The sequence below is a fragment of the Schistocerca gregaria genome, chromosome 4 (genome assembly GCF_023897955.1).
Source record: "Schistocerca gregaria isolate iqSchGreg1 chromosome 4, iqSchGreg1.2, whole genome shotgun sequence".
Taxonomy (NCBI): Eukaryota; Metazoa; Arthropoda; class Insecta; order Orthoptera; family Acrididae; genus Schistocerca; species Schistocerca gregaria.
Genome location: NC_064923.1, coordinates 465285370 through 465311304, shown reverse-complemented (window position 1 = coordinate 465311304; position 25935 = coordinate 465285370). Strand labels below are relative to the sequence as shown.

At 37.2% G+C, this 25935-nt stretch overlaps 1 protein-coding gene across 1 annotated transcript in view; it reads left to right on the top strand.

Annotated features, from left to right (window-relative positions):
• Positions 1-6043, top strand: part of LOC126267773 (laminin subunit gamma-1-like) — a 184457-nt gene extending 178414 nt beyond the window's left edge. Inside the window, exons 4-5 of the mRNA XM_049973078.1 lie at positions 3833-4092; positions 5970-6043. Coding sequence (XP_049829035.1) covers positions 3833-4092; positions 5970-6043 — 334 coding nt within the window. The remainder of the gene's footprint in view (positions 1-3832; positions 4093-5969) is intronic.
• The last annotated feature ends 19892 nt before the right edge of the window (positions 6044-25935 follow it).

The window sequence follows — 25935 nt, the reverse complement described above, 5'->3', positions numbered from 1 at the left end:
AAAACTGGACAAAATGTAACAAAGTTTTGGTCTTCTTATTTATAAAAACTTGAACTGGAAGAAACATATTACTGATCTTCTCAAAGAATTAAGTTCAGATATGTTTGTTCTTCATACAATTGCTAGTCTCTGAAACAGATGAATTAACCTTCCGATATTTTGCATATTTTCATTCAATAATGCCTCATGAAATAAATTTCTAGGGTAACTCAACACTTAGAAAGAAAATGATGTTCAAAACCAAGCAGTAAGAATAAGATGTGGTATACACCCATAGTCATCTTGTGGATATGTCTTCAAGGAGTCAGGCATTTTAACTGCAGCATCACAGTACGACAGCCTAATATGATGTGGGGCATCTGCAAGCACTCAGAAGTGCTGCAATATGACGTCTCATGAACTTGACTAATGTCTGAAGTAGTGCTGGAGGGAATTGACACCATGAATCCTGCAAGGCTATCCATAAATCTGTAAGAGTATGCGGAGGTGAAGATTTCTTCTGAACAGTGTGTTGCAAGGCATTCCAGATATGCTCAATAATGTTAGTGTCTGGGGAGTTTGGTGGCCAGTGGAAGTGTTTAAATGCAAAAGAGTGTTCCTGGAGCCACTCTGTAGCAATTCTGGATGTATGGGATGTCACATTGTCGTGCTGGAATTGCCCAAGTCCATTGGAATGCACAATGGACATGAATGGATGCATGTTATCAGACAGGATGCTTATGTATGTGTCACTTGTTAGAGTCATATCTAGACATATCAAGGGTCTCATATCGCTCCAGCTGCACATGCTGCACACCATTACAGAGTGTCCACCAGCTTGAAGAGTCCCCTGCTGACATGCAGGGTCCATGGATTCAATTGGTTGTCTCCATACCCGTACACATCCACCCACTCAATACTATTTGAAGTGAGTCTCACCTGACCAGGCAACAAGTTTCCAGTCATTAACAGTCCAACGTCAGTGTTGATGGACCCAGGCAAGGTGTAAAGCTTTGTGTCGTACAGTCATCAAGGGTATACAAGTGACTCTTCGGCTCAGAAAGCCCACATCATTGATGTTCTGTTGGATGATTTGCACGCTGACTGTTTTTAATGGACCCTGCTTTGAAATCTGCAGCAATTCACAGTAGTGTTGCACTTCTGTCATGTTGAATGGTTCTCTTTAGTTGTTGTTGGTTCCGTTCTTGCAGGATCTTTTTCCAGTCACAGCAATGTGGAGATTTGTTGTTTTACTGGGTTCCTGATATTCATGGTACAGTCGTGAAATGGTCTTAGGGGAAAATCCCCACTTCATTGCTACCTCAGAGGTGACATGTCCCATAGCTCATGTGCTGACTATAACACCACTTTCAAACTGACTTAAATCTTGATAACCTGCCATTGTAGCAGCAGTAACTATTCTAACAATTGTGCCAGACACTTGTTGTCTTGTATAGGAGTTGCCGACTGTAGTGCCATATTCTGCTGTTTACATATCTCTGTATTTGAATATGCGTGCCTATACCAGTTTCTTTGGCACTTCAGTGTATTTGCTAAAGAAATTTGACGTAAGTTATCCATCGCAGTTTGAGAATAATAGTGATGTCCACACCTACAAAATTAGAGGAAAAAGATAACCTTTATTACCCATCATAAAATGTGTCAGTGACTCAAAAACGAGTTCAATGTGAGGCAAAATATGTATTTGATTATTTGCCCAATAACATAAAATGTCTGACAGGTAGCAAAATAAGTTTTAAATCATTTCTTCTGGGCAACTCTGTCTGTTCCATGCATAAATTTCTATTAAAAAACTGTTTTTTTTAGTGCATGTGTCATTGTATATAGCCTTGTAAACTGACTTGTTTCACATCATTTTGAGAAAACAATTGTTCAAATGATCTATGGAACATGTAACATACTAACTAACTGAGGGAGAGACACTCCAAAGCAATAAGGAAATACTGGTCTGAATAGTCTTACAGCTATAATCTAGCCTCAGTTCAATTATACATATGCCATAATTTTTTTTTGTATTAAGTACACTAAATAATGAAATCACTGGACACACAGTAGCAGTATATTCAGACACAAAGAACTAAAGAACTTAAGACAAAAGTGACAATGTGAATTTCCATCCTGGATTTTCCATTGCTTGACAATTTGATACAGTTTTGGTATCAAAGGTAAGTAACTTCTTCAATGCTTGCACTCAAACTTGTGTTGACTGCATATGTACCCAGGTCACCACAGTCTCATTTTATAGCAGAAGCTGTACAACCATGAAAAAACTTCTATTTAAACAGAAAAATCCCCTTAAAATTGATGAATAATTTCACACCACAGTAACTGGATGTTACCTGAATTTCTTACTCATCTCCCAGCATATTTACTCCTTAATAATTTTTGATGCTGATTATAAAAAACAGTTTCAACTGGACTTTGATATACACAGTCACAATACAAGATACAAAAATAATTTTCATGTAGACTTTTCTTTCAGTTTTCAGAATGGTGTTATTTACTCTAGTGGTAATATAGTCAATGAATTACCATCTAACATGAAGCAAGAAAACGAGAATCCTTAACAATTCAAAATAAAATTAAAAGCATGCCTCATTAATAGTTCTTTGAACAAATTATCAGAATATCTAGTCAGGAGCTGAAAGGTTCTGTTACCCACAAGACAAGTAACATTGTTTGCTATATAGACATACAACAAGTGATAAAGAACCATAAATAGGGCTCAGTATTTATAGATAAAACATATTGTCTCTGAGAAGTAGCATTATAATGAAGCAAATTCTAAGCTACTAATAACAAACAGCAGCTTTATTCTAAAACTGAGGAGGCAGCAGCTTTTTTCAAAGCAGCAGCATCATTACTAATTTATTCCATTAAATTTACATGGGATAAGCATGAATACCATTAAGCAGTAGAGTGGCAGTTTATTGTTAATACAGTATATATGGCAGTTTAAGTTTCTGTAATGTCTATGTCCTTTGTTGATGTGTGCTTTGATTCTTTTTACATCCCTCTTTGATAGGACCTGCAGAACACAATGAATGAATGAATGAATAAACATAATTTATTAAAAGTGACAATGACTAAAGTGGGCTAGCCTAGAATGTTTTTTTTTTTCCACTTTTCAATCTGAATACCAACAGATTACACTGATCATGTTTTCCATTGCTAAAGTTTTTGCCTTCTTCGCCAAACTTGTGCAGCCCAACACTTGCCTTATTCACTTATGCTCAGAATGAGCTTTTTACACATATTTTATTGTGAATCTTAACTTTCTAGCATATTTTTTAACCTTTCTTTTTTTGCCATCAGATTTTTTCTCATAACTGTAAGGATTTAATATATAAGATGTGTAAGTCCTAAAACTTAATCTCATTTCTTTCCTACCTGTTTTTGTGGCATTGACTTTGATACCTAAACAGTTACTACAAATGTGTCCATGTGTTTTCGGTGTTGTTCTTTTCATGGCAGTCAAAAACTGAAAGAAGGTTGCAGCTTTAACTCAGCTACAGCTTCTGAATTATATATTTTCCAAAATGAAAAATTATTGTTTTGTAATAATGCTGTTATTCTTAACTGTTTGGAGTTATTGCTAATCACAGTCACATCTTAATAAATCAAAAAAACCAAAGTTCCTTCCTTGGTTCAGAGCAGTTGGTATCTTTAGTAGTTTAGTTAACTAATTTAGAAAAGTAAGTTTGTCTCTTGTTAAAAGTGAAAAAAGTTCACTTCCAATGTGGAAATAGTGTTATGGGAGAATTATCTTAAGATGACAATGTTTTGATGCAAGTTGCTATGTTAGCATAAACTATTGTTTTTACATTAACAGGTGTAAATATGGATATTTCAATCTTGACAAAAAGAATATATTTGGCTGCACACCTTGTTTTTGTCATGGTCATTCAATGGACTGTGAAAGTGCTGAAGGATATTCAAAATCAGTCATCAAAAGCACTTTTGAATATGATGCAGAAGGCTGGAAAGCAGAGGATCATGATGGGTTTCCTGTAAAGATAAAATATGATGCAGACATCCAAGCTATAGGAATAAATGCTTTACAGGGTGAACCTGTAACATTCATAGCCCCAGGTACAGAAACTTTTTTATTACTACTGCTACTGCTGCTGCTGCTCCTACTACTACTACTACTGCTAGTAGTCGAAGTAGTAGTAGTAGTATTCCATTGTTATTTGCCTGATTATAAGATGGCTTTACAGTACCATACTCCCCATCTAGCCAATCTCTCCCTCTTTCAACTATGCACTTATGAGATATGTTACTCCAATATTTGCAGATTAAATATAAGAATTAAAAACAAAAATGGTGAATGGTCAATTGACATTTATTTATATATTACATATGTATTTAGCTTTGAAGGCCATCACCATCATTGGGTGACACTAGACAGTTATCATGCAGGAAAACACCAGTAAATGGGAGGAAGGATAATTGTATTAAAATTTTAAACTATAATTGGTTGGAAACAGCAAGTAATTTACAAATAACATAAATGGCTCTGAGCACTAAGGGACTTAACACCTGTGGTCATCAGTCCCCTATAACTTAGAACTACTTAAACCTAACTAACCTAAGGACATTACACACATCCATGCCCGAGGCAGGATTCGAACCTGCGACCGTAGCAGTCACACGGTTCCGGACTGAGCGCCTAGAACCGCTAGACCACCGTGGCCGGCAATAACATAAATATGTGATATGATATGAAAGTACTAAGAGTTATACAGTATTCAGTGGCAAACTGTAAACTAAGGTTGGCATCAGATTGGATGGATGGAAGTACAGAATAGTACACAGAACTGTACTTGAAATTCTTTATATACAGTATTCAGTGGCAAACTGTAAACTAAGTTTGGCATCAGATTGGATGGATGGAAGTACAGAATAGTACATAGAACTGTACTTGAAATTCTTTATAAAACTGTAAGCAGTTATAATGAAAATAATCAATTTTTGAAAATATAATGTAATTGCATTAAAAAAAAATCTACTCACCAAGTAGCAGCATGGGAATACACATATGAAGGTATGCTTTTGGAGCCTGTGGCTCCTTCTGGCAGAAGAGTTGAAGGGGAAGGAAGAGGGGTTAAGGAAAAGGACCAGTGAGGTTTAAGAAGAGAGATGGATTTTGTAAAAGTCACCCAGAACCTTGGGTCAGTAGAGACTAACAGGTCAGGATGTAAAAGAAAGACAGATTTTTTGCTATCAATACATTCTTCCTCATTGTAAAAATTATTCCATTTGGAAGGACCTTTCTGAGTTCAACTATTTTTGTCCATGACAGTGGATCACTGTAACATTGGTAACCTGGCAAAGGTTGCTGTGGTAGCATGGAAGACAGTGATATAAATCAGAACTCTAGCAGAAATGGAGCACTGAGTTTAAGAATATAAATATGCATGCAGAATTATTCTTGTAGAGAAAAATATGCAGTTTGAAGAACTCTCACTACCTGCCATAGCTTTGTCATCCTCAAATGATTGCTATACATCAGAAACTGTTTACTTGAAAGTGTAATATATTATTTATTTTATACATTGTCATGAGATGAGTAATTTGAATCAGATTTTTTTTTTTACTCATGATTGTTATAGAGCAGCCATTTTATCAGTGTTTTCAGCTATTCAGAAGCTTGGTAGTGTGGACTAGTATTATCATCACTTTACTACCTGTATTACATGGTTTCCATATTTCTCACTAGCAACTCAAGACAAGTAGACAGATGTTCATGCATCCACAATATTGGACATATAGAAATATGATCTGAATATTTAGAAGACAGGTATAACATGATATTACATTCTTTTCTTTCTATGCGAGAAGCGATAGATACGTGATCCTCAACACTGTATTTAAAAATTGGTGGTTTAGAAGTCTTCGTGTCTGCAACTGGGTTGTCAGTTTCCCTTTCATAATAATTTAACAATGTCCCTGTTTGTTCTCAACAGGTATCAAGCACATATTTCTTTGCTCGCTGTTTGATCTCCAAAATGTGAATGGTACATACTACAAGCCACCTTAGCAATTTTTCCCAGTGCCTTTGAACAACAATACAGTCAATAGAAATCCAAATCTGACATAAAATTGGTGCTAAAATGTAGAGAAGTTACAGAGAAAAATGCCATATGACAGACCTCTTCACTAAAAAGGCTCTTAATAGGTATTTATCTATAAGCAGAGTGTGAGCACTTGGATGTGATTTAAGTAAACTAAGTGTTGGACTTCTCACTTTACTTGATTGAATTATCTGCCACTCTAATCTTGACTGGCTTATTCATTACACTGTTCCACAAATTCATTGTCTGCACCATAATGGTGTTATTGACACACCAACAGAAACTTTTTGGATTATGTTGATGATACATTTATAGTATGGTCATGTGGAATGCACTAAAATCATGGTTTCCTATGACATTATGTCATGTTTAAACAGACTGTTACAGAGAAAGGCTACAAAACATGAATTGAATTGAATTGAATTGAACTGAATGAAATTTTACTGTTGTTTAGCTACAACAGCAATTGACAAAGTCAAGTTACATAAATACACGTTATGCAGCATACAGTCCTGGAAATTGAAATAAGAACACTGTGAATTCATTGTCCCAAGGAAGGGGAAACTTTATTGACACATTCCTGGGGTCAGATACATCACATGATCACACTGACAGAACCACAGGCACATAGACACAGGCAACAGAGCATGCACAATGTCGGCACTAGTACAGTGTATATCCACCTTTCGCAGCAATGCAGACTGCTATTCTCCCATGGAGACGATCGTAGAGATGCTGGATGTAGTCCTGTGGAACGGCTTGCCATGCCATTTCCACCTGGCGCCTCAGTTGGACCAGCGTTCGTGCTGGACGTGCAGACAGCGTGAGACGACGCTTCATCCAGTCCCAAACATGCTCAATGGGGGACAGATCCGGAGATCTTGCTGGCCAGGGTAGTTGACTTACATCTTCTAGAGCACGTTGGGTGGCACGGGTTACATGCGGACGTGCATTGTCCTGTTGGAACAGAAAGTTCCCTTGCTGGTCTAGGAATGGTAGAACGATGGGTTCGATGACGGTTTGGATGTACCGTGCACTATTCAGTGTCCCCTCGACAATCACCAGAGGTGTATGGCCAGTGTAGGAGATCGCTCCCCACACCATGATGCCGGGTGTTGGCCCTGTGTGCCTCGGTCATATGCAGTCCTGATTGTGGCGCTCACCTGCACGGCGCCAAACACGCATACGACCATCATTGGCACCAAGGCAGAAGCGACTCTCATCGCTGAAGACGACACGTCTCCATTCGTCCCTCCATTCACGCCTGTCACGACACCACTGGAGGCGGGCTGCACGATGTTGGGGCGTGAGCGGAAGACGGCCTAACGGTGTGCGGGACCGTAGCCCAGCTTCATGGAGACGGTTGCGAATGGTCATCGCCGATACCCCAGGAGCAACAGTGTCCCTAATTTGCTGGGAAGTGGCAGTGCGATCCCCTACGGCACTGCGTAGGATCCTACGGTCTTGGCGTGCATCCGTGCGTCGCTGCGGTCCGGTCCCAGGTCGACGGACACGTGCACCTTCCGCCGACCACTGGCGACAACATCGATGTACTGTGGAGACCTCACGCCCCACGTGTTGAGCAATTCGGCGGTACGTCCACCCGGCCTCCCGCATGCCAACTATACGCCCTCGCTCAAAGTTCGTCAACTGCACATACGGTTTACGTCCAAACTGTCACAGCATGCTACCAGTGTTCAAGACTGCGATAGAGCTGCGTATGCCGTGGCAAACTGGCTGACACTGACGGCGGCGGTGCACAAATGCTGCGCAGCTAGCGCCATTCGATGGCCAACACCGCGGTTCCTGGTGTGTCCGCTGTGCCGTGCATGTGATCTTTGCTTGTACAGCCCTCTCGCAGTGCCCGGAGCAAGTATGGTGGGTCTGACACACCGGTGTCAATGGGTTCTTTTTTCCATTTCCAGGAGTGTATATACATGGGTTTATGATCAATATGTCACTATTGGTTTTCCATATAATACAATATTTAAAATCAAATAATATGAAAAATGTTGCATCATAAATTACTCAGTTAAAGAAATTGTGCTGAACTCTCCACATAGGTACCACTATGATATTTTACAGTCATAAAATTCCTGAAGTGAGTAGCAACGATTTGCAGCTAACCAGCTGAACAATTTGTCTTTAAATAAATCAAATGGAGTTTCTACCTATTCTAGTGGCAGTTTGTTAAACATCTTCATACCCACCACTTCGTAGCTGTTCAGTGACTTGGATAATCTGTAGCAAGGTATGTCAAGATGGCTACTATTTCTGGTTCCATGAGGGTTCACAGCTCTTCTACACAGGTATTCTGACAAGTTGCTCTTTATATGCAGTAGGGAAGTGTAAATATAAATATTTATAACTGTTAATATTTTTAAGTTGATAAACAGTGGTTTGCAGTGGGCCAGTGTATCACTGTTTGTGATAATTCGAATTACTTTCTTCTGAAGTGCCAAAATATCCTGAAGGTGTGAGCTATTTCCCCATATTAAAAGCCCATAAGATATAATGCTTTAAAAAAAAGCAAAGTAGGCTGATCTTACATAGGCCGCAGGTACATGGTTTTTTTTTAAATTCCTTAACAAAGACACCACTCTAGACAGCCTTGCACTAATGGATTTAATATGTGGCTCCCATGTCAGTTTACTATCTATAACAATACCTAAGAACTTAACACTAGCCATGAAGTCTGCTACTGGCAGATCTCTTAAACTAAATACAATCTTTTGAGTTTTAGTCTCATTAAGCAGGAACCCCTTAGCTCTAAACCAGACTGATGCTTGTAATATTGTGTAATTTGCCACAGTTTGGAACATATCCATGTCTGAGCTGATATTGAAAAAAGTGGTATCATCTGCATAGAGAATGGAGTGAGTATTTATGTAAGATGGTAGATTGTTTGTCATTATGACAAGTAGCAAGGGTCCTAATACTGAGTCTTATGGCACAACACACTTAACTTCAGCTATCTGTGATCTCTGTTTACCAATACAAATAATTAGTTTATGATTGCTGAGGAAAATGTTGTCATCTTTACACTTTGCAATTCCATAATAAACTAGTTTGCTGAGGAGTGAAATATGCTCCACACAATCGAAGGCTTTGCTAAGATCACAAAAGGCAGCCTGGGCAAAAATTTTTTGAAGCATTAAGCACTTGCAGGGAGTCAATGGCATGGACTGCTGATTTGCTCTTCCTAAAGCCAAATTGTACTGCAGTAATAATGTTATCACATGTCAGATAATCACACAGTTCTGGGAGTTGGTGATGGATACCAAAACTTTAGATAAAATAGGTGTCAGAGATATTGGGCGATAGCTAGAAGGGCAATTTTTGTCTCCTTTCTTGTAAATGGGCACTACCCTGGATAATTTTAATACATCTGGGAATACTCCTTCAATTAGACATCTGTTTATACATTTAGTAAGAAGATATACTATATGCCCAATCATCTTTTTTAACATATTTCAAGAAATACCATATATATCTTCACTATCAGAGGGCCTAAAATTATATACAATAGTTAAAACAACATCTGGTGTGACCTCTGTTAAAAGGAATTTATTTTTCAGGGTGTAGTCTACAGTATGATATTTAATTAGATCAGTTACAGTTTCTTGTGGACTCCCAATGCTTTCCCTAATTTGGTTAACAGATTTTATACAGTAGTTATTAAATTCATCTGCTGAAATTTCTATCTCAGCTTTCTGCTTGCTTTTGGCCACTGAATTTATTATAATCCGTGCGTTTTTGCATTTATTTTTTGATGACTCAATGCTGACTAGGTTATGTTGTTTTTTGGCCTCATTTAAAGCATACTTATATTCCTTTTGTGCTGTTGAGTACCTTTGTTTAGCTATATCTGAAGTCTGTAAGAATCTCTATACAACAACAACCTCCTTTTCATATTGGCTAAGTGAGCAGTATACCATGAATTCTTATCCCTATATCTATTACTGTTACTTTTAGGGTTAACTTTACATTTGTATCGAGGGCAGTTGGTCTTGAATATATTTAAGAAAGAATATAAAAACCTATCAAACAATGTATTGGCAGAGCCCTGAGCATTATTGTTAATCATATGCGACCAGTCATAGTTACTGAGTGCGACCTTGAAATTAGACAATTTTTCTTGCGTTATTGGTCTTGTGATGACTATTTTAGGCTCTTAAAACTCCTTATAGTCCATATTAGTCCTATCTGTACCTCTTTTTACCCAAACTGAGTCATGGTCTGAGAAATCGAAGGCAGCTACATGTGAAGATAGTAACACTCTATTGACATTTATAAGTATGTTGTTGAGACAAGCGGGCTGTCTTGTGGGTTTGCAGTTCGTAAAAATGAAGTTGAATTGTTGAAACAGGTTTTTAAATTCATTTATGGTTTACATGTCTTTGTTTACATCAAATGTGCCATTTCCCTGAGGACAAAGAAAGAAATTAAGTAAAGTCTCGAGTTTTTCTTAAAATATTAGTGGACTTCCGTCTGGTGATCTATAAAGAGATACAATAGCAATTTTTAAATGATCCAGATACCAACCTGTGGCTTCAAAATGTATCTCACTGCACAGAAATCCTAGATCTAGTTCATTACTACAATTTATTAATTCTTTCTTAATGTAAATTGATACACCCCCTTGAATATGCTGCTCTCTGCTATAGCTGTTCGCTAAGTGGAAATCATCTAGTACAGGAAAAGATATTTCATTTCCTTTACACCAGTGCTCACTTAACCATAATGCATCAAATAAGTTCTCCTTTGCAAATTCGTTTAAAATTACATGTTTTCCATGTACACTTTCAATATTAAGATAACCTATCTTGAAAGACAAAGTTGGTGAGTAATTTTTGTTATGGGGGCAATTGTCATTACTGCTATATTTCTGTCTAGTGTTACCGACATGTATTATATTATTCTTATCTTTAATCTGGTCGTCCAGTGTGAATCTGGGCAAACCTGTTAGTCTCAGCCCTTTTATACTACCTCTAAAAAGAGTTTTCCCTAAATGTAAGTGGTATTGACTCAGAGCTATCAATTTTTGCTATGCCTAGCACATTGGCTACTTTTATGATTTCGTTACCCACATACTTCTTTCCGAGCTGATTCAGATGGAGACCATAAGCAGTGTGGAATCTTGTACCTAAGTTAGTTATGTTAACAAAACAGACATTTTTAAAGTATTTACAAATTTTCTTCATTTCTTCATTTACTCTTTGCACTTCAACATTCACACAATACCAGGATGGAAGATCATGCCCACATGGTATTGAAAAGATAAGATTTTTGTATTTTATAGTTCCTGCAGTTTATTCTTTAATGATAACAAGAAGTCTTTTCCTTCATTTCTCACTACGTCATTTGATCCAGCCAGAAAAACTGCCAGTTCCATAGCTTCTGCTGATGAAGAATCTGCTACATCTTTAAATTTTGCACTAGGTTTTATTGTGGCTGAGATATGGTGGCTTGAATTGTTCTCAGCTATATCCCTTAATTTCCTTCCTTGACTGTCTGCATATAAATGTATTTTCACAGGCCTAGGTCTGCAATTGTGGCTTGCTTTCTTGGGGTTTTTGGTTTCATTACTACTATTGACAGTTGACATAATATTTTCACTGCACCCATTATTCACTTCACTTTCATTAACCTTTCTTGTGGTAAGCACCTTGACTTGTGAGTCTGCTTTAATGTTTAATGAGTGGAGTCCTGCCTAGATATTCTTGTAGGAACCTTTTAAGAAAATTAGTGATACTGACAACTACATACCAATATATTTAGTCTCTGTTATGTTTCATTGGTAAAAATAGGCACTCGAACAAAACCAATGATTCATACCATACCCACAATACCAGGAGGAAGATGGACCTCCATTATGAATCAAAAAACCTTACTATTGTACAAAAAGGAGTCCATTACATGAGCTGCAAGGTGTTCAATGCTCTCCCACCATCACTGAAATTACTTATCCACGAGCTTCCCAAATTTAAACAACAGCTCAAACAGTATTTATTAGATAATCCCTTCTATTCGGAAGAAGAATATTTCAGTAGAGTTAACTGTAATTGATTTTTTCAATTACCTATTTGATGTGCTATTGTACATTATGATACTCACAATCACTGTTAACATTACTGTGTTTTTCATTTAGCTATTAAGATCTACCATATTTTTTAATGTAATTTTTTCTATACCTATTGATGTGTATTTTGTCTTATACCAGATATCCTCCTGCAAGAGGTACTTTTATGTATTCCTTTTGTATTATTTGTAATAACTTTAACACATCCTACATCCATGCAAATGCCTCGCAGTATTCGATTTATGAGATATAAATAAATAAATACAGTACTATGTTGCATGAAAGTAATATTAGACTCTGAAAACTGGGTGTAAATCATGTATAATACTAATATGGCATGTCATATGTTGGACAGTCTATAAGAACTATTGATTAAAAATGTATGTAACCTAAGTATTCACCAACTCACATAGCCAAGTAAATTAGCTATCACCTGTGAGCAGGAAATCAGATATGAAGATAATCGCACTGTGAAGCAGGCAACAAATTTATGGAACAGTGTAATGAAAGAGGCAATTGAGATTAGAATGGTGGGTGATTTAACCAGGAATCAACAGGAGAAAAGGTTTTAGATTAAGTGTGCAGTCCAGCACTCAGTTTGCTTAAATAATACAGGAGAACATCTCAAAGCTCTTTCTTTGCACACAGATAAATCCCCACAAGGAAGTTTTTTACTGAAGGATTTTGTCTTACTGCAGTTCCCTTACTTACACTTTTTCTATGCCCTTTGTGTAATCTTTTTTTGGATATGAAGTTTTGTTGAGTGTTTTATTTTTTAATGGCACAATCAAACAATCGTTTCGGTATTGTGTGGTGCGTACATCTACATCTATACTCAGCAAAACCACAGTTTGGAGTCCATTGCGAACAATGAGGTCTGTGCTCAACTCCTTTCAAAGACAGCTAGAGACATTTTCAAAACATCACAAAAGATAAAATGAAAAAAAGAAACCTTATAAAGCAACTATAGACCTGGTTACATGCAGAAAGTGTATGAAAATCAGTTAATATCTATGATTCTAGCTATGCCTTGATGCCTCAGGATGTGTTCTGTCAACCTATCTCTTTGTTTAGTCAAGTTGTTCCTTATAGCAATGAGTTCTGAGCTTAGAGACTATAAATTATTTAAATGCTTCCACTAGTTGAACAAAATCTCTCTGAACATGTATTTGAAGACAAATTGTATGACAGGTTACTTGTCCATAATGTTCTGTGACTATACTTTGTAATGTAGTGGTATAACATCAGTAGCTCATCTACTGTAGTTTTGAATATATTAATGTCTGTAGGTGTTTTGTGTTGTCTATTGCTGTCTTGGTCCAACAACAAGATAGTATATTCAATGACAATAGCAACTCATCCTAAAAAGCAAAATAAAATATTGACAGATAGGCAGTTTAGTAAAGTTTTTTGCATGCTCTGTGGATCATATTTGTAAAACTTGCTATGAAGTGAAATGTGTTGGTAGATCTACAAATAAGATACATTCTCCCTGTGAAAACATGGCTACATCATGGCCTTTTTACATAACTGGAGTTTTTGGAAATTAATCTTAATCTACAATAAAATTTGATAAATGTAACTCAGTCACATACTGATACCTATTCATAAATTCTTGTATGGATCAAAACTTGTCAAGTAGAAAATATTTCAGTTTATTTCTGAAACTTTTATGATTCATATGTCAGCACCTTTTATTTACAAGGTAGGTGGCCATGGTAGTCTAGTGGGTAGAGCACTAGGCTCAACTTTAGAGGTTATGCCTTAACCCAGGAAAGAGACAGTGATCTTTTCCCTTTCCAATCCCTCCAGGATGACCTCAGGTCCACTCAGCCTCTATCAATTGAGTACCAGGGATTTTTCCCATGGTCAAAAGGTGAACAGGGTAATGGGCCCAGTGATGAAAGGCTGCACATACTTTGCAATTTTTTAATGCAAGCTTAGAGTTAGTTGTGGATGGTGGAAGGTATTTTTTCCCATAGTGTTATATTTATGAATGCTACTATTATTATCAAATTGCTTCTGATTCTCACAACTGAGCATTGTTAGTACACTGGACTCACATTCAGGAGAATAGCAGGCCAAATCCTCGTCCGGCCATTCTGATTTAGGTTTTCCATAATTTCCCTAAATCATTCCAGAAAAATGTTGGAGTGATACCTTTGAAAGGGCATGGCTGATTTCCTTCTTCATCCTTAGCAAATAATCCAAGCTTGTGCTCCATGTCTAATGATGTCACTGTTGATGGGACATTAAATCCTAATCATCCTTCCTTTCTTTTTTGTGATGCTCACAGCTTCATAAGAGTGTATTGTGAGGCTATTGTTAATATGTCATCCTCTCAACCAGTTGCCTACATGATGTTTGACAGCTCAAATAAGAAATTATGTTTACAGCAAGTTTCTGTGAAATGAGTAATTTGCGTTTAATTAGTGAACTGCCCTAAAAATGATTCCATGTCACATCAATGAGTGGAACTATGCAAAGTAAGCTATTTTAATGTAGAATCATGTTGATAAAAGAACTCAACACAATATTACCTGGGGAGAATATTACTTTCATAACTGATTACTGGACTTTGCCAGTGTTGACGTACACTGATTGGAGACTAATCTTAAATTATTTGATTGGATCGATGAAATGCTTGCTGACACAATTCTGTTCAGTTGCAAGACACTATTCTTCATAAAAGAAAGGTGCAAAAAACTGTTGAACATCTGCAAGGCATGTAGTAGTCTGGAAAATATATAGATGGTAATGTAAGCTTTCACGCCATGAGCACATGGGGCAAACATTACCAAATACGTACTCTTGTATTTCTACGACTGCAGAAAATGTTGCTCAAAATTTCATCCATACATGAGCTTATTTTGAGTAATCAAAATTGTTGCAAAAATTGTTGGCGAACAGATTTTGTCTGCAGTTGTACTGCATTTTAGAAATTACAGCATGTTCTGCCTGGATTGCATTTCTTTATGTAAAATTGCAATTTTGACCATTTTGAAGTGATAACTTACTTTGAAGTGTGCCAAGCATGTTCATTACTGGGACATGGTCTTCATTTCAACAATATTTACATGTTTCATGCTGTATGAATAAGAATAATCAAGAGTCCTTTGCCACCTATAAAACAGGACACAGCGTTTTATATTGTAATTCCTACAGAATTGATGTAAGTACTGTACACTTATCACATGTTTCCATTTCTGAAACCAGCAAGACTGATGAAATTATTGGTATTGAAATTCCTCTCACAACACACAGAAACTGAAAAACCAAGGAATAATGAGTGATTGGCAGCAACATCTTCAGCACATTGAAAAACAAGCTGAAGGAATTGTTTTATGAAGTTCCAGAAAAGTATGAAGACCTTAGGGCTGTCTAACATAGTCTTTAACACTTTTGAGATGGCACATGAGTCTCACTCAACCACTGGCATGTAACAGTCATGTAGTATTATTTTACATTACAACAAAAGTTTGAAAAAAGAAGAGAATGCATTATGATAGGAGGAATTTCCACTTCACATGGACAATAACAGCTCTACAGAAATTGTAGAGAGATATAACTAATCCTTTAAAGAAACTTAACAACTGTGGAAACCCATGCTTTAGGATGATGCTGATAACAATAATAATAGTAATAATAATAACAATAATAATGCATGTAATAACCAAAAAGCCCTTGATATTTGTCTGGGCAGGGTATTACTTGCAACATTCAAAGGTATAATACACAAAGAAAAATGTATCTGTCATTTTATGTCTGAGTTAATTTCAACGCAAGATAATCATAACCTTTTAGTTAGTACTGATGTTTCCTTCTGTATTTAACCTGTCTAGAAGGCACTACATGATTTTTTTTATCATATCACAGAAAGCAGAATATTAAAACTAAAGATCTTTAACTTGAAGCACACAAATAACTTTCACCTATATGTTTGTAAGGCATATAATATATGTTGCTTAGATCATTGTATACATTGAGGTAAAAATTACCATCACTGAAACCAATTTTCTTCAGACAGATTTTTAGGTGACCAACGAGCAAGCTACAACCAGCTGTTTTCTTTCAAGCTTTGGTTACTGGAAGATGGCAAAGACATGACATTTGGTGAAATAATTATTGAAGGTGCTGGAAAAATTCTTAAACAGGTTATCTATGGAAACTCAATTCCTACCTCAGCAGCACCTGTAAGTCACTAACAACAAAGTTTAACATTTTTGTATATATCTTAGAATATCAATAAATATGAAAAAAATACAGTGATACATATGATATGAGTAATTGCCCTACAAAACCATTACAATATAATTTCAATGCAAATCTGTCCAGTAAATGTTTCTTTATATGTTTTATGAAATAAACCCAGAACATGAGGATATATTATGGTATACAACAAATGAAGAAGCTGAACATCATTGCTCTTTGTAAACTCTAATTTGTATCTCTCTCTCTCTCTCTCTCTCTCTCTCTCTCTCTCTCTCTCTCTCTCTCTCACACACACACACACACACACACACACACACACACACACACACACACACACACACACACAACCTAACACTTTATTCAAGTAAAAGTACAATGGTAAAATGTTATATTCTCTTTGAGTGAGATACTGGTAAAAGTGACTGTAAAATTTGCACACATTAGACATACTCCCTCAGTCCCAGATTGCAGAGGAGCAGCACAATAGCACAGAGTGAAGCTGTGTGTCAGGCAGCTGCCAGAGCACTACTTCACTCCCAGGTACAGTGAAGCAGGGAGTTGTGCAGCAGCCAGCAGGTTCGCTTGACTGCATGGACAGAAAACACACAAGCCAGCTGAGCTGCAGTCTTTTTGAAACCATTATAAAGAAACTACTGGTGAAAAAATTCTATTCTAACGCATCTCAAAATTTTACTCATCAGCTTCATGAGGAACTGCTTGTCATTTCGTTAATGGTCATAGTTATTTTAATATTTTAAAACTAAGTAACCTACTGCAAGAATTTTGAAAAGTTTGCATTGAGAAATAGGAGTTGCTATGAATTTGGGTTTGGTGCATGATAGGTCATATGTTACTGCATATGATTTGTAGCTAACATACTGAACTATTCTTTTGACCTAGAGCGATATTGCTGTTTTATCACCAGTCATAAGAAAATTGATTGTATGTAAAGCACTTCATCCCAAACTTGTGTGCCAGTGAAGAAGCCAGAATGAAAACAGTTTCAGATAGCGAAACAAGATTTTGGCAAATTATAGTATGCAAAGAGGAGAATATATTTTACCAGATGATTAATAGGTGAAACTTCTGTAGCTAACTGATATTCAAGCTACTACAGATTTTTCCAATGAAACAACATCATTATTAAGGGCCATCGATAGGAGATGAAACAAGAATTGTTAATGATTCCAGAAACCAGAAGGAGTTTTCAAGACATGGCTCTGACACTCACAATGAGATTCACAACCATTGTAAGTATTGTGAAGTCAACTACCAAGGTGTTGTCAGATTGCCTGCAGCCACTATATATGCTAAGGCCTTTCTCTAAATGCCGTAAATGATTTATAGAACATACAGAACTTTTCAACTGCAATCAGTGGTGCTGACAGAAAAAACACATTCATGTAAAATACTCAGAAAATTTTGGTACATTGTTTTATAATTATGAAAATTTTCATTCAGTTGTACTACAAGCACTACAAGCATTTACAGATCATCAGGGGAATTCATTATAATTGATGTTGGGGGACATGGGAAGGAAAGGAAAAATGATAGGTTTTATTCGTCTGGTGTAGTTTACTCGATGCAAGAAGGGGAGATTAATATACCTCCAGACCCTCCACTACTAAATACATCAATTGGATTGCCTTTTGCATTCATTGGAGATTAGGTACATCCATTGTTGAGGCATTTTTTCAAGTATTAATAGTCAGTGTGTTTTGATCCATGAAAAGAATATTTCAACAAATGCTTTTCCAGACCATGATGATTAATAGATCATGCTTTGGAATAATGAGCGCTATGTGGAGCAAATTTTGGAAGCCAATAGAAACTCCATCAGAACTTTCTGAAAACATTGTGAAATTTACATGTTCTCCACAACACTCATTGAACTACAAGGATCCTTGAGTGTTGAGCAGAGTACAGTAGACATCCAGCATTCTGTGCAAGGAATTTACCACACATGATGAAACTCTAATAGATCTTCAACTGAAGCTGTGCACATGAGATGGTTTTCAAAATAAAATACAATTTTCGGATGTTTAGCAGCTATGCTACTTCAACTTTATTACTGCCTGCCATTTTAGGTCAGTGAAAGAAATGAGAGATTAATGAAATGCATTCTGTACTTATGGTCTGTAATTCTGCTGTCACATCATCACATAACTTCTCCAAAGTGAATCAGCAGTGATGATAGCTGTCTTGGTGGTTCCACAAAGGATGCCAAGTAAAGACAGGTGCTATCAAACCTTTCGCTGATATCATTTTCTCATCAGTGCAATAAAAGAAACATGAGCACCTGCGACAGTTCTAACACTGCTACCCACAGCGAAAGCCGAATACTGTTGGCATTGCCTGACCACTGCCGGAGTCATTTGAATGCTCTGGTCACTGCTCCCAGAAATGGGCATGTTTGATTTTCTCAGTGCTACTCTGCTCTGTGGTGCCCCACATGCAGTTCCACTTTAATCACTCGGACTGACATGCGCTGATTTGTTTTGTGGTCACTGCCCTGCTTGCCGTGCCACACTGCTCCACTCATGCCACACAGCTCCACTATAGCTGCAGCCTAAGGGGGGAACAGTGGCCTCTTGTAATCAAATTCTTTTATTGGTCATAAGAGGACATATTACATCAGCTATTTTGAAACTTTCTTAGAGATCAAACGTTAAGGGGAGATATGAGAGAGGTACTGGTTGAAGTAAAGGAGTGAGGGCACATAGGGAGTAATGCCTGGATAGCTGTCAGTAACAAAAAATTACCCACGAAAGGCAAAGTACAGGGTAGGAATCCTGATCTGTCTCACAGTTTTAAAATATAAAGATGTTTCAAAATAATGTGCACACTTCTGCAGAGTGAAAGATCATTCAGAATTTAGCTTTGACAGTAACTTAGACTTTCCATGATTTTGAAGGCACTCCTTTTGTAGAGATGGAAATGGATTTGTACTTATAAAGACACATCTATATACCTAAGTATTTGACAACAATATGAAATGGATAGATACATATATAGATACTCACTACATAGAGGAACCACTGAGTGGCAGGCAGGCTCATGGAAATAAGATTGCTGGATCTAGCAGTGGTTTTTCAGTGAGCCTGCCTGCGACTCAATGCCTCCTCTATGCAGTGAGTAGCATTCTACTGCTTTTGTTCCATCCCAGATTTTCTATTATTTAAGTATTTGATAATTTAGATGAGTGAGCGAACAAATTTAGGAAAGATTTTTCTTCTTAAATGACTACTGTTTATGTGTCTCTTTGTGTTCTTCAAGTATAATGTGTACACAATTACTTTTTCTGTCCATGCATTTGAAAAGCTAATATAAAGACTAAAAAATTAACTCGCTTGACTGTGTTCATTTGAAGACCTCAATAACTAACTCCCTTACCAGGTAGTGAGTTTACTAAGGAGTAGATGTTTAGAGGCAGCATTAAGCACTATTGATTTTAACTATACTATCAGCTTTCATAATGGGAAAAAAATATCCAAGCTGTACCCAAAGTCAGCGATGTATTCCAAGTCTGGCACTTTTCTCATGGAAATTGTTCAAATGGCTCTAAGCACTATGGGACTTAACATCTGAGGTTATCAGTCCCCTAGACTTAGAATTATTTAAACCTAACTAACCTAAGGACATCACACACATCCATGCCTGAGGCAGGATTTGAACCTGCAACTGTAGCAGCAGTGCGGTTCCAGACTGAAGCGCCTAGAAACCCTCGGCCACAGCAGCTGGTGGAAATGGTTCGATTCTTCACTTAAAGAGCTGTCTATGAAGATGTCATCATTACATTCAATAAGTAGTAAGTATGGATTACAGATACAAATGAAGATATGGGGCAGTAAGGCTTTACCTAGTATGAAGGATGAGTCTCTTTAATTTCTTGTGATTTTTTATGTTATTGGGTCTCAGGTTTCTTATTTGAAACTTCATTTCCTATAAATGATGTAATAAATTATACAGGCTGGCCAAAATAAAAGTAACCTGGAAAATGTTCATAAAGTAACACAAAACAAGTTACCCTAGTCAATGAAAACAAAAACTGTTCTTTAGAGAAGATACTTGAAAGGACTACTATTGCTATTGAAATATCATTCAACTTTCTTGTCTGGAATTGATGCGTGCACTCACAGGACATGAGGTTTGCACAACAAACTCTATAGCAGCAAGAACAGCTAAATGGTTCAAAATAAAGTAGTGTACTTAGCTTTTGTCGCATTGGTCTCCTCTAAGTTGGAAATGCATTACCTTTTCTCCCAATAGGTAACCTGTACCGCTGGGAGAGTTTAGCCATAATCTACTGTCTAGCAGCAAAAATGACACAAAGAATAGTGTGAGTGGCTCAGCATGAGAGTAATAATTAGACAGGGGAAGACAAAAAAGTTAGCATCTGGCCGCAGCTGTCCACCAATATTAATTCATGATGCAGACTGGCAGAGCAGACAACTGTGGTGATGTGTCTTTGGTAGAGGAAGTAATTGGGTCACCAAAAGTATGTCAGAACTAGTCCCTAAATGGCAAGGGTGTGATACAATCTCTCTAACTGCCCATATATTGAAACAGCTAACACCAAAGCCTGGTGGACAAGTTTCACAGCTTTTCACTATGGATTTCTTTGATGTACGGTCTTCAGTGCAGTCACCAAGGAGTGTAAAGTAACTCATTATAAATTATGGAAGAGAATTACTCCATAGTGCTCTTACATGGTGTAGGAACATAATGTGATGACGTGGTAGTGTGTAGTCAGTATCAGACTGAATGGGTTAGGTGTTAATCCTTTTAATTATATATGACACAAAGTAACCCTGCCAATCCCTCTGGATCACAGAAACAGCCTTTTGAGTCTCTCTCATAGCAAATGGGACTGTACATTGTGTAGGTGGTGGTGTAGAGTGGGTTGGCCAGTAGAGTGGTAACCTTTCATAACCTTTCACTCCGATATACTCTGTTAGGATGAAGAAGATAGATGCATAGTTTCTTGAGGCTAACGGTAAGCTGTTGGAACTTCTTAATTCACTTAGTACTGGATATAAAATTGGTTGTTGGTCCTCAGCACCTTGTTAATGTAGAAAACAGTGTAATGGGAAATGTCTTTCAACATGGCTGAGAAGAGGCTCATACCAACATAGTAAAGAAGTTCACTCATGTACAGACTGGCATAATACTTGTGCTGGCTAAGTGTGGTACTAAGTTATGTGAGCGTGCATCAGGAATACGGGTGGTACAGCAGCAGGAAATTCCCACTACATGGAAGTTAAGTGGAGCTGGCATTATCTGGTCATGAAGGCACAGAAATTGCCCATAGTATGGAGGAGGATGGGGAGATTAGTGTTTAATGTTCCATCAACAATGAGGTCATTAGAAACAGAGCACAAGTTTAGATTGGGGAAGGACAGTGGAGGAAAAGCTGTGCCCTTTCACAAGAACCATCCTGACATTTACCTTAAGCAATTTAGGGAAATCACAGGAAACCTAAATCTGGATGGCCAGACATGGGTTTTAACCTTCATCGTCCCAAGGAAAGACTGATTACCAGAGGGGATTTGAAAAGCTGAGAGCTTAAAGGTGGAAGTTGTGGTATTATGCAAGACAGAGATTACTGCCAAAACATTGTGCAGGAGTTAATAAGAGTGGAAAAGTAAGTGCATTGTACATGATGAAGGCAGGGGGAAGATAGAGAGGTCATAAAATGAAAGATATAGAAAACTAATATGGAGTAAGAAAGGAATAGTTGCTATGAAAAACTTCTGAGACCAAAGTAACTACTGTAAATTAAGGTACCATGAGGGCACAAACCAAGGACATCCTGTAATGCCAGTTCCCACCAGCAAAGTTCTTTGGAACTGGTGTCTGGAAGAAGAATCCAGATGGCATGTGTGGTGTCATGCTGTACTGCACACTCTGTAACAGGCTGTCATGTTTTGCCAGCATACATTCTCTGCATATGCCAGTTTATCATAAGTGATAACTTTATGGTAGTCATGCTGATGTAAAAGGCTGAACAATGTTTACATAGCAGCTGGTATATGACGTGTCATTCACAAATGGTTGTCCCTTTGGTATTATTTGTTTACCAGTTATACCTGTTACAGTTGTTACCTTTAAATGTTGTGAATATTTATTCACTGTCCAGCTTTCATTGCACTGAATGTAACAGTTATTCCTACATTATTATTATTATTATTATTATTATTAAGAGTAGTTTTACAGTCATGATGGTGATGTAAGAATAACTGTTACATTCATTGGAATGATAGCTGGATGGGGACTGTATATTTTCAAAGTTATGATACTATTAATTCCTTTACTGTTATTTATTAAATGTTTTTTTTTTTCTCTTGCAAGTAATAATTAAAGCAATGCACCTCCTTCATTATTTTCAGAAGCAGTATCAAACGTTTCGTCTTCATGAACATCGTGTGTACGAATGGCTGCCTCATTTATCCTCTCAAGAATTTATTCACATTTTATCCAATATATCATCTTTCCAGATCAAGGGAACTAGCAGCACTAAAGGTAAAAACATGAAGTACATCTTCTTGTCATTATCAAGGTAGGCTTCACCAAGTATCACTTTCTGGAGTTATACTGTCAATTATCATTCACAGGTTGTCCATTAACAAAGACTGTATATCTGTTACCTTCTACAGACATACACAGCCTGATAACCCCTTGCTGCTTAGATTATATTGTAATACAACATGAACTAGTGTACCTTCTCTGTAGATGCCCATCCGTATGGTAGTGTTTCGCAGATTTTACACAGAGAGGGTATGGTCCAACTCCTGTTAGAAAGGAGGTTTTTACGTGGTTTCATATCTGAAATGTTTTAATTTTTTTAACAAATCAGAACATGATGGTCAGTGTTCTACCCCATCCTAGTTTTCTAGGACCTTAGTCTCAACACTCACTTTCTGCAGTCAATAGCACACAGTTACATACCAGCTGGTCTTAATCTGTGTTGTTGCAATGAGCTTTATCTCTACTGGACAACAGTTGATTTCCATTTACATAAATTACATGAAGTTGTCTGTCCATCGATCCCACTGGCTGCCCCCTACCCTTTTCCTATATATGTACAAACAGTTTAGTGACTGAATCTGAGTAAACCTGAGGATCCCATCAATTTGTGTGCAAAATTGTGGCTCAAACACAACTACCACAAATAGCAGCACTGAAAGTGAGCTTCAGATATGCACAGCTTAGTGAATGTTTTTATAAAATATAAAGATGGGCCTTTATACAACTTTAACAACATGATTTTTTTAATTGAGTGTCTGAGCTAAGGTAAAATCAATTACTTCTTGAATACATTACTAAAGTTATGTCAAGGGGGTACATTTGCGTTTTAAAATGTCTGTAATGATTGTAGACGTCAGGCCTGGTAATCTACAGATTAATCATGTGCCAGGAAACTGAAAGGCCATGGGATCAAACCCCAGTTGAACTACAGGATATTTCAGTCTGATTTTAATCTCTTATGATGTGAAGATATGCCAGAAATGACATGAGGTCCAGATTCCATGTTAAAGTATAGATCCCCTTTCCCTAGTAGGATTATTGGAGCAAGTCAGGGACATCCAAGTTGCGAAAACACAGCATCCATTTGAAAGACTTTCATCAAGCCGTTGAACCACACATTATTATTATTATAGATCTATAGAGGATGCTGAGAAGCTGACTGAATATGAAACTTGTGGTAAGGTGTCTTCAGTGATAGCAGGTGAAGACCAGACCACACCAGATGAGATCAGTTAATAAGAAAAGGACTGACTGAAAGATCCATGGAGCTCATGAGCTAGAAATGCCATCCAACTCTTTCAGTACCTTGAACAATCTGTTTTCACAATCGTAGGTCAGTATCAGTTGTATATCTGAAAGTCTGGTGCTGTTTTCACAATCGTAGGTCAGTATCAGTTGTATATCTGAAAGTCTGGTACTTGTTGACAATTTTTCAGCTTCTCGTTGCCAACAAAATGTGTTTATATCCCACAAAGAAAATCAAGGTTGTACACTGTGGGCCAACAATAATTAGTATAAATTAATCATGTCCAGTGTCTCTTAGCTGGCTTACTGCCAATAGCAGATTTGATATTAGTGTGTCTTGCACTTTCTTGGAGTCCCATTTGTGTTGCCCTCTAAGGATAACTTATGGCCAAGAACTAAGTGGATCTTGAAGATAAATAGCTGAATTTTATGGTACAAATTCACTAACATTATTGGAATGCTCTAATACAATCCAGATCTGACATTTGTTTATGCACAGGCAGCACACAGAATGCCCTTTCATAATGAATGTTTGCAAATTCTCTCATATTTTTGCACATACTTCTTGTCACACAAGTGAAAATTTGACATTCTGCAGTGTGTTTTGGAAATATCTTGTTTTATTTGAAGTTTCATTATGTACAACTTACTCTAAGCATTTTGTTTACATACATTTGACTGACATTAGTGAACTTGCATTAATACAGGGTTTAGTGGATTCTCATCACTTTACATATTCTTGTCATCACTTGATGTATTCTTGTGGTTGAAAAAATATAGCACATCATAAAATACTCACCTTTTTTAAAAACACTCAGAGCTTTTTTTATGTATGGTAATTAATTCTTTTGGTCACAAGTGAAAACTGCGAGAGAAGGCATAAGTGAGTGGCACGTTTCTTTGTGAGGGTTTAGTAGATGGTTTCAATGGGGTGAATGCAGTGGCAAGGACACTGGAGAACTCACAGAGGCCCTCTGTTAGAGCTGCAAGATTTGCACTAGAAGCAGTTTGACAGTGAAGCAGAAAAGGAAAATCTATGCCTTTAAGAAGAAAGAGGCTAGTGAGGAACAATTCAGGCTGTTAGGTTTCTGGTGGTTGGGAACTAGCAGTTAGTAGTAGTTGCAGGGGAGGAGTACATAGTCTCACAGTTTTATAGGTTCCAGCTACCATATGCCATAAAGGAAGTCGTTTTAGTACATATACTGTGCTTTTATTTTGAAATCATTTTATTCCACCATTTAGTGGTTAGTTAACTTCCCTACTTGGGCATTATCAAGCTAAATCACCATAAAAATTCTTATGCTTATGGCATATTATGGTTCACACAGTATTGTGGAGAAAAAGCAACACATGATGGGGTCCCTGATAAGAGTTTTGTGAAACTATAGCAGGAATGAGGACAGCTATCACAGGTGTGAAGTTTCTGTATAAAATGAAGAAAGTGTAGCCCTTATGTGGGTTTTGTCACTGTAGCAGCATACATACCATATTAAGATATGTTAGCAAAACTGCTGAAGTTGAGTTACACATGACATGGTAAATATCTTAAAATAGGATACTTGCCAATGAATGAATGGCCAGTTTATACAGGGAAATGGCTTATTGTCCATGAACAGAAATATGTGTTCTAATTCTGAAAACAATAAAAGACATGGCTGCGATAAACCAACAGCTATTTATTAGGTCATGATGTGGCAGCATATACAGATAGTGATACGTACAAGACTACTGGCTGGAGCTGGAGCGCAGTTATATGAAGACCATTTGCCCACAAGGGGCTGCTGGCTTTCA